Below are 14,218 nucleotides of genomic sequence, written 5' to 3' on the forward strand. Positions count from 1 at the left end.
TCCCTCTTTGCTTGCCTGCCTCTCTGCCTCCCTCCCTCTCTGCCTCCCTCCCTCTCTGCTTGCTTGCCTCCCTCTCTGCTTGCTTGCCTGCCTCTCTCCCTCCCTCCTCTTTGCTTCCTTGCCTGCCTCCCTCCTCCCTACCTCTCTCTTTGCTTCCTTACCTGTCTCCCTCCCTCTCTCCCTCCCTCCCTCTTTGCTTCATTGCCTGCCTCCATCCCTCTCTGCCTGCCTCCCTTCCTCCCCTCCCTCTTTGCTTCCTTGCCTGCCTCCCTCCCTCTCTGCCTGCCTCCCTCCCTCTCTGTCTGCCTCCCTCCCTCTCTGTCTGCCTGCCTCTCTCCCTCTCTGCCTCCCTCTCTGCTTGCTTGCCTTCCTCCCTCCCTCCCTCTTTGCTTCCTTGCCTGTCTCCCTCCTCTCTCCCTCCCTCCCTATTTGCTTCCTTGCCTGCCTCCCTCCCTCTCTGCCTGCCTCCCCCCCCTTTGCTTGCCTGCGTTCCTCCCTCCCCCCTCCCTCTTTGCTTGCTTGCCTGCCTGCCTCCCTCCCTCTCTGCCTCCCTCCCTCTCTGCCTCCCTCCCTCTCTGTCTGCCTCCCTCCCTCTATGCTTGCTTGCCTACCTCCCTCTCTCCCTCTTTGCTTCCTTGCCTGACTCCCTCTCTCCCTCCCTCTTTGCTTGCCTGCCTCTCTGCCTCCCTCCCTCTCTGCCTCCCTCCCTCTCTGCTTGCTTGCCTGCCTCTCTCCCTCCCTCCCTCTTTGCTTCCTTGCCTGCCTCCCTCCCTCCCTCTTTGCTTGCTTGCCTCCCTCCCTCTCTCCCTCCCTCCCTCTTTGCTTCCTTGCCTGCCTCCCTCCCTCTATGCCTCCCTCCCTCTCTCCCTCTTTGCTTCCTTGCCTGCCTCCCTCCCTCTCTGCCTGCCTCCCTCCCTCTCTGTCTGCCTCCCTCCCTCTCTGTCTGCCTGCCTCTCTCCCTCTCTGCCTCCCTCCCTCTCTGCTTGCTTGCCTGCCTCCCTCCCTCCCTCTTTGCTTCCTTGCCTGTCTCCCTCCCTCTCTCCCTCCCTCCCTCTTTGCTTCCTTGCCTGCCTGCCTCCCTCCCCCCCTCCCTCTTTGCTTGCTTGCCTACCTCCCTCTATGCCTGCCTCCCTCCCTCTTTGCTTCCTTACCTGCCTCCCTCTCTCCCTCTTTGCATGCCTGCCTCCCTCTCTGCCTCCCTCTCTGCCTCCCTCCCTCTCTGCTTGCTTGCCTGCCTCCCTCTCTCCCTCTTTGCTTCCTTGCCTCCCTCTCTCCCTCCCTCCCTCCCTCTTTGCTTGCCTCCCTCCCTCCCTCTCTGATTCCCTCCCTCTCTGTCTGCCTCCCTCTCTGCTTGCTTGCCTGCCTCCCTCCCTCTCTCTTTGCTTCATTGCCTGCCTCCATCCCTCTCTGCCTGCCTCCCTTCCTCCCCCCCCCTCTTTGCTTATCTGCCTTCCTCCCTCCCCCCCTCCCTCTTTGCTTGCTTGCCTGCCTCCCTCCCTCTCTGCCTCCCTCCCTCTCTGTCTGCCTCCCTCCCTGTATGCTTGCTTGCCTACCTCTCTCCCTCCCTCCCTCTTTGCTTCCTTGCCTGCCTCCCTCTCTCCCTCCCTCCCTCTTTGCTTCCTTGCCTGCCTCCCTCTCTCCCTCCCTCCCTCTTTGCTTGCCTGCCTCCCTCCCTCTCTCCCTCCCTCCCTCTTTGCTTCCTTGCCTGCCTCCCTCCCTCTCTGCCTGCCTCCCTTCCTCCCCCCCCTCTTTGCTTGCCTGCCTTCCTCCCTCCCTCCCTCTATGCTTGCTTGCCTGCCTCCCTCCCTCCCTCCCTCTCTGCTTGCTTGTCTCTCTGCCTCCCTCTCTGCTTGCTTGTCTCCCTGCCTGCCTCCCTCTCTGCCTGCCTGCCTCCCTCCCTCTCTGCCTCCCTCCCTCTTTGCTTGCCTGCCTCTCTGCCTCCCTCCCTCCCTCTCTGTCTGCCTCCCTCTCTGCTTGCTTGCCTGCCTCCCTCTCTCCCTCCCTCTTTGCTTCCTTGCCTGCCTCCCTCCCTCTCTGCCTGCCTCCCTTCCTCCCCCCCTCTTTGCTTGCCTGCCTTCCTCCCTCCCCCCCTCCCTCTTTGCTTGCTTGCCAACCTCCCTCTATGCCTGCCTCCCTCTCTTCCTCCCTCCCTCTTTGCTTGCCTGCCTCCCTCTCTGCCTCCCTCCCTCCCTCCCTCTTTGCTTCCTTGCCTGCCTCCCTTCCTCCCCCCCCTCTTTGCCTGCCTGCCTCCCTCCCTCTCTGATTGCTTGCCTGCCTCCCTCCCTCTTTGCTTCCTTGCCTGCCTCCCTCCCTCCCTCTTTGCTTCCTTGCCTGTCTCCCTCTCTCCCTCCCTCTCTGCCTGCCTCCCTCCCCCCCCCCTCTTTGCTTGCCTGCCTCCCTCTCTGCCTCCCTTCCTCTATGCTTGCTTGCCTACCTCCCTCACTCTCTCCCTCCCTCCCTCTTTGCTTGCCTGCCTCCCTCTCTGTCTGCCTCCCTCCCTCTCTGCTTGCTTGCCTGCCTCCCTCCCTCCCTCTTTGCTTCCTTGCCTGCCTCCCTCCCTCTCTGCCTTCCTCCCCCCCCCTCTTTGCTTGCCTGCCTTCCTCCCTCCCTCCCTCTCTGCTTGCTTGCCTGCCTCCCTCCCTCCCTCTCTGCTTGCTTGTCTCCCTGCCTGCCTGCCTCTCTCCCTCTCTGTCTGCCTCCCTCTCTGCTTGCTTGCCTGCCTCCCTCCCTCTCTCCCTCTTTGCTTGCTTGCCTGCCTGCCTTCCTCTCTGTCTGCCTCCCTCCCTCTGTGCTTGCTTGCCTCCCTCTCTGTCTGCCTCCCTCCCTCTCTGCTTGCTTGCCTGCCTCCCTCCCCCCCTCCCTCTTTGCTTGCTTGCCTCCCTCTCTGTCTGCCTCCCTCCCTCTCTGCTTGCTTGCCTGCCTCCCTTCCTCCCTCTCTGCCTCCCTCCCTCCCTCTTTGCTTGCCTGCCTGCCTCTCTGCCTGCCTCCCTCCCTCCCTCTCTGCCTCTCTCTGTCTCCAGAGCTTCCTTCCTCTCTGAGGTCTACTCACAAAACCTCCTTGGCCTCTTGTAACTTACCTGCTCCCAGCTTTCTTCTCTGCTCCTCTTTGTGGATGAGCTGCAGCCAGAAGTTACAGGAAATGACTCTTCAGAGCCTCTTCCCTCTCCAAAGGCATTTTATCTGTCTGAACCCTATTTGGCATGAGTCATGGATTTGGGATGCTGTTTATCAATGTTTGGGGTACAGTTCATTGATTTGTGGAGCTGTGTGCAATGTAATATTCAAAGCCATGTATATTTTTGCCTCTTTGAGAAGAGTTTTCTGCATAAAAGTTGTTCTGCTGTCCTCATGAAATTGTCTGCAGGATTAAAAACATTAAAAAGGCATTTGAAGAATCCTGTGAAATAATTTTTAATTCTATTGAAATGAAAATTGTAGGATTGGATTTAATCGGGCTGGAGCTTTACAGTGTGGAGGCAGTGGCTGATGGACTGATTTATATATTATTCTGCTACATATAGCTACTATCCTACTCATACTTGTGATAGAGATAGTATCTCTGGGGTGCTGGCTTGATAGCTCCTTGACACTATGCCAGGCCTAAAATGATATTATAGTGTACTATACTACATTTCACATGCACTATATCATATTATGTCAGTGATGTACTGTTTTAATGCATTATATCTCTATTTGATTTCCAAAGGCTACTAATGATCATCAATTACTCATATGGTTATAGGCTGTTAACATTCCTTTCAGAGCCGACTAATGATTAATCACACACGGTTTTATTTGAGGTCTTGTATTTAATTGGTCATGTGTAGTTTCTATACTTGCTTTTATTCTATTTTGGCTTTACATATTTTTATATACTTTTTTTACTTCTATTTATCTGAATTTCCCCAACCATAAAGGCTTAAATGACCTCATCTTGTGCTCACGTTAGCTCGTTTGTGGCCTAACGGATAAAACGAGAGGACGCTTTTCATGCGAGATTTGAGCGGAGTGCGAGATTTCTTTAGGTATCCCTGGAGACGACGTCAGCGTGCAGTGTTTGCAGTGAGGAAGAGGCGTTATGTGCTTCCTCTGGTGATGTTTGTGTTCAGCAGAGAGCGTGTTAAACCATGGACCTACCGGAGGCGATCAGAAGACGTTTAGACGACTTTTCTCGGAATGTGTTATTCGACCAGACTCAGCCCTTCACTAAAGAGAATGACACGTTTCTGCCACACGGTAAACTACGAGTGGAGCCATGACGTTATTGACGAAGTAGCATTGATGTTAACGTAGCTAACCAGCGACAGGAACCTCTAACATAGTTTAACAGTAGATGCTGCTTTGTTTTCAGACAAGCGGGTCCTGTCTAGTCTCCACCTCCAGATGTCTCTGTACTTCAACATGTGGTTCTTCCCCTTGTGGTGGATCAGTGAGACTGTAATGCTGCACCTCAAGGTAACCACACAGAGAGGAGCACGTGAGAGGTGAAGATGCTGCTCATGTTAAATTATCCGAACAATTAATAAATACTCGTAAAGTGTATAAACGTGAACTGTAGGTTCCCCGTCATACTTGCAACAGATTTGTCCCTCATTAGAAATGACGCATTGTTAGACTACATGACCATTGTGGCTCGTGCAAAGCTAAAAGTCCTCAGATGCACGCGGGGGTCGCTACTTCGGTTTGAACAACAAAGACAACCAATTTCATCTTTTGAAATATGTGCGACATTTAGAGTAACCAAACGCAAAACTTACTAGCCAGAAGGAAAGTATTAGTTACAAAAAAATAGGCTATTTATACAATTTTTATAATTTAATAAAAGCCAATAAGAATGGATCACATTCATTGTAATTCAGTTTATTTAACTGCATTGATGACATTGTCATTTCCACCAGTATCCTGCCCTGCCAGACTACTACAAGTTCATCCTGGTCACCGTTCTCCTCCTGATGACTCTGATAGAGGCCATTAGACTCTTCCTCGGTTATGCTGGGAACCTGCAAGAGAAGGTTCCGCATCACTCACAGCAACATAAAGATACGGTTGAAGTACGATGTGTCGACACGGCACACAAAAACATTGCGAGAGATTGTAATTCACGTTATACATGTGTTTGTGTAAGGTCCCAGAGTTGGCTGGATTTTGGCTGCTGAGCATCCTGCTGCAGTTTCCACTGATCCTGTTTCAGCTCTTCAATGAAGCCATCCTCATTCAACCCCTGGAGAGAGGTGTTCACATAGTACTCGCCATATTTATACTCACACAGGTATACCAGAACATTCCTGTTAAAAACTGACTTGATGTAATTCAACCATTTCCAGTGCATGTTTTCATCATTTGGTGATTGTCATTGATTTCATGTTTCAGGCCCTCTCTGGTTTTGTGGCGCTCCGGGACATGGTCAGACACACCGGGAGACAGTTTCATCTCCGACAGTTTGACTGAATTCTGAAGCTCTGTCGTCAAATGATGCGTGTCTTTTTGTATTACATGTAGCACATTTTATATTTCCTCCGCACGAATGAGTATTAAAGAAAAAAGGTGTGAACATATTTATTTGTATATTTTATTGACATTCTATTCCATGAGATTGTATGTTTTTGTAGCATTGCAATAAATGAACTCTATGAAACCAAGAGGTCCACACGTTTGTCATCAATAAATCTTGTCCGTACCATCATCAACACTAGCATTGCTGTAAATATTGTACAAAAATAAAAAACAAATTGTATCAAAATCGAAGAGGGACTTGTGATTAAACATCAAACATTTTTTTAAGAGGGTTTCACCTGCGTCGTGATATCTGTGAATGAGTATTAAACGTCATTTGATCCCAACATATCTGTTGAAGTTCTATCAAAACTCATAGTCCACTTGATCCATCAGAGGACGTTCACATCACTGGCCAGAGAATAGAACGAATAATCTCAATCTATAGTTCCCAGATTATAAATAGTGCCCTACAGTGGGGCAGACTGTGGCGATCTTGTGACCACTGCTCTAGTTATTTGGCTTTCTCTTCCAGAGTAATAGTGCCTGGTGTCCTTAACCTGAAGCCTACCAAGGGTGTCCCTCTGTGGGTCCGGAAGTTCTGTCTTCATGAGGCCTGAGGGCGTCGACACTGGGGATAAAACCCTCGGGTGCCTTTTCTCCTCCAAGGTCTGTTTGATCAGTCTGAGGAAATTGAAAAAGGACAGGAAAACATTTGTTACCATGCATAATGTTTTTCTTATAATCGGGGCTTATTTCCCAATCGTTGAACTGCAATAGCAACCTGAGCATTTAACAGAGAGAGACAATGACTGACAGACGAGGAGAGAGTGCTCAAGAGGATTAAAAGTGAATTCACCTTTTTCCTCTCAGGTCTGAGCCCCTCAGAGCAGGCACAAATACATTCCTCTCTGATTCACTTTCTCTCTGGGGGATGTCAGGACGGAGATCTCTCAGGTTCTGCTCTCCAAGTGGTTTACATCTCAACAGTGACACTGAATAGACGACAAGATCAGATAATAAACAAGAAGAGGTGCGAATAGCTAACAGTGATTAACATTTTTAAAAAAAGGTGTTTCTCTTTCTCATGCAACTTGATCGCCACAAAAAATAATTTCATAGTAATTGTTTCAGTTTCAATCAGTACAATATGTGTGCATATGAAACCTTCTGAGGAATCTTCATTCTGCTGTTTGGTCTTGGCTATGTATCCGTGTGAGGTGGAGGAATCCTCAGGCACAAAGAAACCTGAGACCCGTAAGGAGTTTCTGTCTCTAAAGGTACGAGCGTTGAACGTGTCAGAGCTGAAACTTGACAGCAAGCGCTTCGGAACAATGTCTGGAACCATCTTCATGTAAATGGATGAGGGAAACCTGACAAAGAAGAGACATAACACTTCATTCATCTGATGTAGTAACCTACTGTCTATAGACGAGGACACAAAGTCTCTGAGTCTTACCTGTATGGCGCTGTAAGGGAAGGTGGCAGCCCTGGAAGAGAAACACGAGTTTTACTACAAAAGAGCGACAATTTTTTATGCAGACTTGAATTGACTTGAGAGATGACGATTCTTTTAAAAACTCAGTTCCATCTTGAACTTCAGTGCATGTGGACAAACCTCTGTAGACTTTATAGGAGGCGAAGGGATGTCGGGTGCAGCGGTGATGTTGCTGGTTGGAATGTATAAAATTCATTTTTCCATCATCCTAAAACACAGAATATAGCTCATTGGAAAATAGCAAAAAAGACAAAGTCAAAATTGCAGATCAATCAGGATGATGTTTATCTTGACAGGCTTGCAGCCGTGCAACAGAGTCACCTGACTGACCTCCACAGGGTGAGTGGTGGGAGGAGGGATCACAGCTTTTCTTATCAGGCCATTTGCCTTCACAAAGAAAGAAATATTGAAAAGGGACAAGTCAGGAAATCCTCTCCCCTCCCTGTCTGGCTGTCTCTGTCTCCTAAACTCATTCCCTCTCACTGTTCATACCTGCCCTTTCTTCCTGTGTCGTCCGACAGGCCTCTCTTGGACGATCTCTTTAACTGTGTCCTCACGGGGCAGCTTGGACTCCTGCAAAGACCGCTCACAGATTAGTCTCGTTTCAAGTCAGTAACAGGAAACCAGACAACTAGTTATTCGGTCATTTAGTCTCTTACGATATCTTTTATGCTGCTTTGCAGGACCTTTGGCTGTGTGTTATTCTTCACTCTCTCTGGTCGCAGCCTGTTCCTCTCTTTACGACTCCTCAAGCGTTTCTTTTTCTTCTTCACTGGAGTTTGCTGAGGAGGAGAGAAGGTCGCGGATGAGGTAAACTGATACAAGAGAAGACATGATTCAAAACAGATTGTGATGTCAACCTTCCGAGAACAATAAAGCAGTCGCGTAAAAAACACTATTCCTTTGGAGAGTAGATTTATGTCAGTGTACCTCTGGAGGAACAGTTTGTAGCTGGTTCAGTAAATGAGCTGGGAGTCCGTCAGAATCGGAACTATTTGACCCACTGGTGCTGTGAAAGCAAACAAGAAATATTCACATACAAGCTGAATGAGAGCACATTGTATTCGTATACCATATTGACTCTGGTTTGCATGTGTGTTTATGATAATAGTAATAAGTGACTATATCACCTGGTTTCCAGGTCAGACACAGAGAACTTGCAGTCAGTGCCAAAATCTTTGCCCAGCCTCTCTCGGACCTTCTTTGTCAACAATGCTGCCAGCTCTGTCAGACAGTAAGTGGTCTGAAATTAAAAGCACAGAGAAAGCATTAAAACACACACACACACACACACACACACACACACACACACACACACACACACACACAATGTTACCATCTATAAACCGGAATTACAAAACTCCATCTTTTAAAACAAGTATCCGAGAATACTTTGATGCATACAATAGTTCCTTTCTTCAATGAAAGGGTTCCTATATAACTTGTAGATGTGCTTCTTTATCGCTCACCTTTGTTGGATCTGGGTCACAGTAGTCCAGCAGGGTGTCACAGAAGTAAAAACCAAGGGACTTCAGGTCTCGAGTAGTAAAATGTGTTCCTCTTCTGTCGCCTAATATTCAAACACGTGTACTTAATACAAGAAACATGCGAGCACACACACACACACACAAACACACATGTGGAAAGTCTAAACTCACCCAGAGTGGAGCCTCCAAAGGTGGCCTCCATTGTGTAGCTGTTCTTGATGCCAAGTCTCCACATGGCGATTCGTCCTGTTCCCTCTTTGCTCTTCTGCACCCGAAACTTACAACTCTTAAAGGAGAACTAATGCCGAGTGATTTAGATGTTGGAGTTGAAATGTTGAGTATGCACAAATGAATACGAAGAAAGAAGCAATATGAAGTGTTTCACATATTGTTAAGGGTGGTGCTGTGTGACACGTTGGTGACTGCTGAATAAGCATGATGTCGTGATGTAAATAGAAGGTTTAGAAGGTTTGAAAGAGTCTTCAAAAACAGTGTCTTTACCTTACTGCTGGCATTCTTGCTCATCATTAGTGGAAAGATTCTCTCGTGAAGCTTCAGCGAAGCGTCACGTCGATTGTTACAACCGTACATGAAGACATTGTTTTTACGGTTGTGGCCATGAAAGTCACAGTAAAGAGCTACATCCATCTCAGCCATCAGCCTGGGAACAAAATATATATCATAACAGGGCCAGAATAGATTGACAACTCACAGGGTTAAAAGTTATACACTGTATGTATCAAAGACGCTGGTTTAATCAGCAGCTGACATCTGTTGCATCTCTGCCTCTCTTTGTCATCTTTCCTTACTGTCGCTACTGACAAGAATGTAATGAAGGCAGAAATGCTGAAGAAATAAAGTTACATAGGAGTCAATTGAATTTTTACGAATCCGAAGGAAATCTGCCTTTTTGTACAGATAAAGTTCAGTGAAAGACCAATCAAGCAATTCAACAGCTGGACCGCTTTCTGCCTTAAAGTTAGGGAGTAAATGCAAACTAAATAACACAATCTGTGAATCAATTCGTTTTAATTTAGTCTGTTTGTTTATTTTATTCTAAAATGTTCACTCAGGATCCAGTCTGCCAGAAGCTACAGTCCCAAACAACACAACTGGCCACCCACTGACAAAAAGGGGAAGAACAGATTATTTTGTGTTCTATGTGTGCTTAAAAGTAATAACTAAACTAGCCTTTGTAACATCTGACCTGCATTTAATAGATATAAAGACACATTCATATTTAATCGTGGCCCCGCTCGCTCAGCTCGGCAGCTTCTTGACGGGTGCCGAACGAGTGCCGCTCGCTAACCGCTGTCCTGACACCTGACTGACGCTTGCCAAAGGATTGCCACTGTCGGTAATCCCACTAGCTGTCTCTTGAATTTCTACTAAATGCAGAATGTACATGGAGTACAAGTTCTTTGATATGTAGTAAGTGTTATAATTTGTTTGTTTATGCATGTGTACTGTCGTACCTTTCCACCATGTTTCGGGTGTGCCACACACAGGGGAAGGAATCCCTGAGCAATGTCTTGTAGTTCCTGTTGAGATCCCTGCCTGCCAGAGAGCAGCGGTAATTACCCACTATGACACCATCTGGGTTCAGCATTGGCACCACCTGCAGGCCCATAAATCAAAGTGAGACTGTGTTTGATCACAGTTTATAGCATTACAACATATCATGAAGGGCAGGACAACCTCATCATTCTACTCATACACCATCAACTTCATAAATTACTATTCAGTCATAACAAATAACTGTAATGAAGTAATGATCTTGATAATGAGACAGATGAGAGACTCTGAGCTCGAGGTCCCTCACCTTGAAGACAAAAGTGTCCCTCAGTAGCTGAGCGTCTTCTGAGTCCCCGAGCAGGAAGTCCAGGAACCCCTCCATCATCCAGGATCCATTGGTTTCTCCGGGGTGCACTCGGGCCGTCACCACCACAGCCTTTTTGGTCCTCCCCTCCGCCCTGCCGCCCCCCCGGGACGATATCGTCAGCACATACACGGCGTTCCCAGCGAGGCTGTGGCACAGCACCCGCAGTGTACAGTATGACGCAACTGCTGAGTTGGAAGAAATGCGCCGAAGGTAGCGCTGCAGGTGGGAATAGGTGTAGGGGTAGCAGTGGGCCAGGTAGCAGGTGTCTGAGTCATAAGGGAACTGGAGAGTCCACGTAAGTGAGTAGAAGGCGATTGTGTCGCTGTTGTTGTGATTTGTGTTCTGAAGAGAGACAGAAATAAGGTTTTTCAGCGAGGTCCTGTTCTTGTGTGCATTTTTTTCTAGTGCAACATGACACACCACAGAAGTTCAAATGATGACCTATTTAAACCAAGTTTAAAATCTAGTTCATTCTATACTCATATAAACTTAAAATGACAGCTGCTGGAAAAGTACAAAACGTGCTAGTAAATTACAGTTTACTGACAAAAGCTGGTCGAGACTCCATCTTTGAATGTTCCAGCCTGTCAGATAGTTCACCCACCCGATTGCGGTTGCGGTAGTGTCTGATATTGGAGCCGGTGCGTTGCCATCCAACACCTTTCTCGTTGGCCCTCTCAGAGTAGAGGAGTGGTCTCATACCATGAGAATACAGGCTGCTGCTCTTTATCAAGTTGACGATAGTGAAGCAGTAGGTCACTCCAGCCTTCATGTTCCTGACCCTGAAATAAAACCACTGCGTGTGCTTTCTGGTGTACATGTCTGTGCGCAGGGTGAGCTCATAGTCATAGACACTCCTGAACAGGGAATACATATGGGGGGGGGGGGGGGGGGGGGAGAAAGAGAGACAGTACCTTAACCTCAGAACTAACAGGGATAAAATGTACACAAATGTTTGAAAAGCTGCTGCAACTATTTGGTACGTTAGGCTGCAGAGACTCACACTTGCACAGCCTTCTGAAGGTTCCCACTCTCAAAGCGGGACTCAAACTCAAGGGTGAAGTCCGTCTGCTTTTCAAAAGAAGTGGCGCTGTTAATGGGCCCCCTGCTTCCTCCAACATGGGAGCGGGTGAAATAGGGACGCTTAGTGGCTTAATGGAGTGAGAACAACATGAGAACATTGAATATCAACAGCCTAATGTGTTAAAGCTTTCAGTAAACATGGACCTTTTCAGAGAGCAGTGGCGGAGTAAATCATGTTTATCTAGAAAATGACTAATTGCTAATATCTAAGATAACACTGCTTAGGGAAGACACTTAAACTACCTAATGGCCCACCAACATTCCTAATATTGTATATTAAACAGTAAGCAAGCCTTGTATACTGTTATACAGTACTTAAATTATAACATCAATATGAAATACAAATCTTGAAGCATTAAGGAGTTAGGATGGCCTCACTAGTATACAAATTGTACAGTAAGATGCCTTTAAATTAAAGCATGAAGTAACTCAAAGTAATAGGTTCCTATCATTATCTCATGTTCAGAAGAATTTGTCAACAACACTGTGAAGATATAATGCACCAACCTGCACAACAACAAAACATGTCTTTGGTGTCATACGTTACCTTGGTCAATGCAGTATACCACTTTCCCCCTCTCCTCTCCTGCTGGCATGGGGGTCCTCTCATGTCCTGTGTGCTGGTAGAAAGGCTCTGGCTCTGGGGGGTCCCACTCTACAACACATACTCTCTTGGTGTCATTACGTGTCGACAGTAACAGCAAAACAGCATGCCAGATTCAACACGGTTTAATTCATTGATGTGTTACTCGTTTACTTAAGACCGGAGCATCTGATCCCAATGTTGACTCATTGCCTGCTCTTGGGCTGATTAACATCCTTAATAAATATTTGATCATATCAGTAACATACCTAATAACATAATGGTTTCAATAAAATGTGTAATTACCTATGTGATGGATGATGTCGCCGATGACCTCACACTCTATGGGCCAACGGGGGCAAGATGTAGACGGGAAGTTAATCAGGTCCAGCGGAGCCCTGAGACTCAAAATAGGTCGGCCACCATCAAAGTCTACGAGAAGCTGCCTGGTCCGCAGAGTCTGACTGAGGTCTATAGGTACTGAGTGCAGACATGAATCACACCTTCAGTGACTGCTCTTTCATGCTCCCGTTCTTCCAGTGGTGCTCCATACATTGTTCATCCGGTATGCCACCTTACCTCACCTTGACCAAACAAGCTTGTTCATTTAAGAAAGCATTATGCTGCACCTGATTGCTTTAATTATCTCATTCACAAAATATCTCAATTAATATATAATGATGTAGCATGAGAGAAGTTTTGTCCACATCTCTTTCATAACAGGAAAACCCAAGCCTTGACATGACACTCAATAGTAGGATTCCCACTCCACATCAAACATCAGACGGTGGTGTCAGATTAGGTTGAACAGCAACAAGTCGACTCTTTGCGGTGAAGTTACATTAACAATTTAAATTCTCATTTCAGCAAGTATATACAGTAGGCTACACATGCATGTGTTATCCAAATGCAGTGAAAACAGCTTACACTGCCTCCTTCCTGCTGATTCCTCCTCGTCTTCCTCTGTGTTGGAGGCATTGATGTCCGATTTGTCCAACTGGTGGGTATTCCACCAACTCCTGATAGCAGCCAAGGTTGGAGTTTTCTCTGCCTGATTGGAGAAATTTAAGTCATCAATGTTGTATTCCTAATTACCAAACTGAGTCAAACGTGTAGTTGCTTGGCCCTACACGTTTGACAGCCAATATCAGCCAACTTGTAATTGCTGATATTACAAGTTGGCCCTTGTAATATCAGCTATAACCAATTTAAGTCTTCTTACAAATGATATTCATCTAATAACAAATCAAGCTATGTAGAACATGCCTATCCTATGGTGTGACACCTCTGGAGGAGAATGGAACTGTTGCTAATTTGAACATTATTTAAGTGGCATACAAAATAAAGATCAAACAAACCAATGATGAACGGATACATTTTCAACCCGACATTGGCCAATGATGACATGCATCTGTAGCTCACGTGTTAACGTTAACATTGTCTATTTCGGCATGAACACAGCAGGTTACGTCACACTTTGAGGGGCCTTGTCGCCACTACCTCACTGATGACCCATGCCTGCCCTGTTGCTAACACTTCTTTAGCTTCTAGCGTTATTGTTATATTGTGTTACATATTTATGCATGTCTGACAGCCACTTACCTCGCTCATATTTCAATAGCCAAACTCTTCTATACTCAGAGCCATAAGCAAACTTTGCGGCTACTTCGAGTGGAAGACTTTCTCCCGAAGCACGCGATGTTGCCAGCAACCGATCGTCTCGACAACACCGCAGTTGCTACGGAGATGTGTTACCATTGACTGGGTTGACGCTAGAATAGAATAGAATAGAATAGATACGATAGATATATATATATATATATAATAGATGGTCCCTCTATAGATAATATACGGTATATATTATATGTACCGTATATATACTTTATAGTATATATAAAAAAATATACATAAGATATACTGTATATAAAGAAATGGTCCCTCTACAGTACTATATTCTATATATTCTAGCACCAACGTGAAGGAAATGCTTCACAAAGTATATCCGTGTATCTCTCTTTATACATCAATGTATATGGACGGATGGCGTTAAAGATTATGCATATATATAATGATAAAACTACAGTACTACTGCTACTTGTGACTTTAAAATAAAATAAAAAGTTTATAGCCTATTAGAAACTCTTTGTCTTCAAGCCATAATAAAAATACATAGCATTACAAATGACAAAAAA

At 46.4% G+C, this 14,218-nt stretch overlaps 2 protein-coding genes across 2 annotated transcripts; one reads left to right on the forward strand and one right to left on the reverse strand.

The window, feature by feature from the left end:
- Positions 1-3,761: 3,761 nt before the first annotated feature.
- On the forward strand, positions 3,762-5,734 carry tmem17 (transmembrane protein 17). Its single transcript, XM_076089818.1, has 5 exons — positions 3,762-4,236; positions 4,352-4,455; positions 4,899-5,012; positions 5,126-5,269; positions 5,371-5,734. Exons 1-5 carry the CDS (start codon positions 4,128-4,130, stop codon positions 5,446-5,448), a joined length of 549 nt encoding a protein of 182 aa, XP_075945933.1. The 5' UTR covers positions 3,762-4,127; the 3' UTR covers positions 5,449-5,734.
- Positions 5,735-5,791: 57 nt separating this feature from the next.
- On the reverse strand, positions 5,792-13,637 carry agbl2 (AGBL carboxypeptidase 2). Its single transcript, XM_076089728.1, has 21 exons — positions 13,629-13,637; positions 12,954-13,113; positions 12,333-12,506; positions 11,991-12,098; positions 11,364-11,511; positions 10,965-11,217; positions 10,301-10,702; positions 9,954-10,096; positions 8,980-9,139; positions 8,650-8,776; positions 8,461-8,561; positions 8,122-8,234; positions 7,922-8,000; positions 7,651-7,773; positions 7,484-7,564; positions 7,322-7,378; positions 7,112-7,199; positions 6,953-6,983; positions 6,661-6,866; positions 6,353-6,488; positions 5,792-6,177 (listed from the first exon to the last, which is right to left on the reverse strand). The coding sequence occupies exons 1-21, from the start codon at positions 13,635-13,637 to the stop codon at positions 5,964-5,966; spliced, it is 2,913 nt and encodes a 970-aa protein (XP_075945843.1). The 3' UTR covers positions 5,792-5,963.
- Between the last annotated feature and the right edge of the window lie 581 nt (positions 13,638-14,218).

The sequence above is a fragment of the Anarhichas minor genome, unplaced genomic scaffold, assembly GCF_050575085.1.
Source record: "Anarhichas minor isolate MPS153535 unplaced genomic scaffold, ASM5057508v1 ptg000011l, whole genome shotgun sequence".
NCBI lineage: Eukaryota > Metazoa > Chordata > Actinopteri > Perciformes > Anarhichadidae > Anarhichas > Anarhichas minor.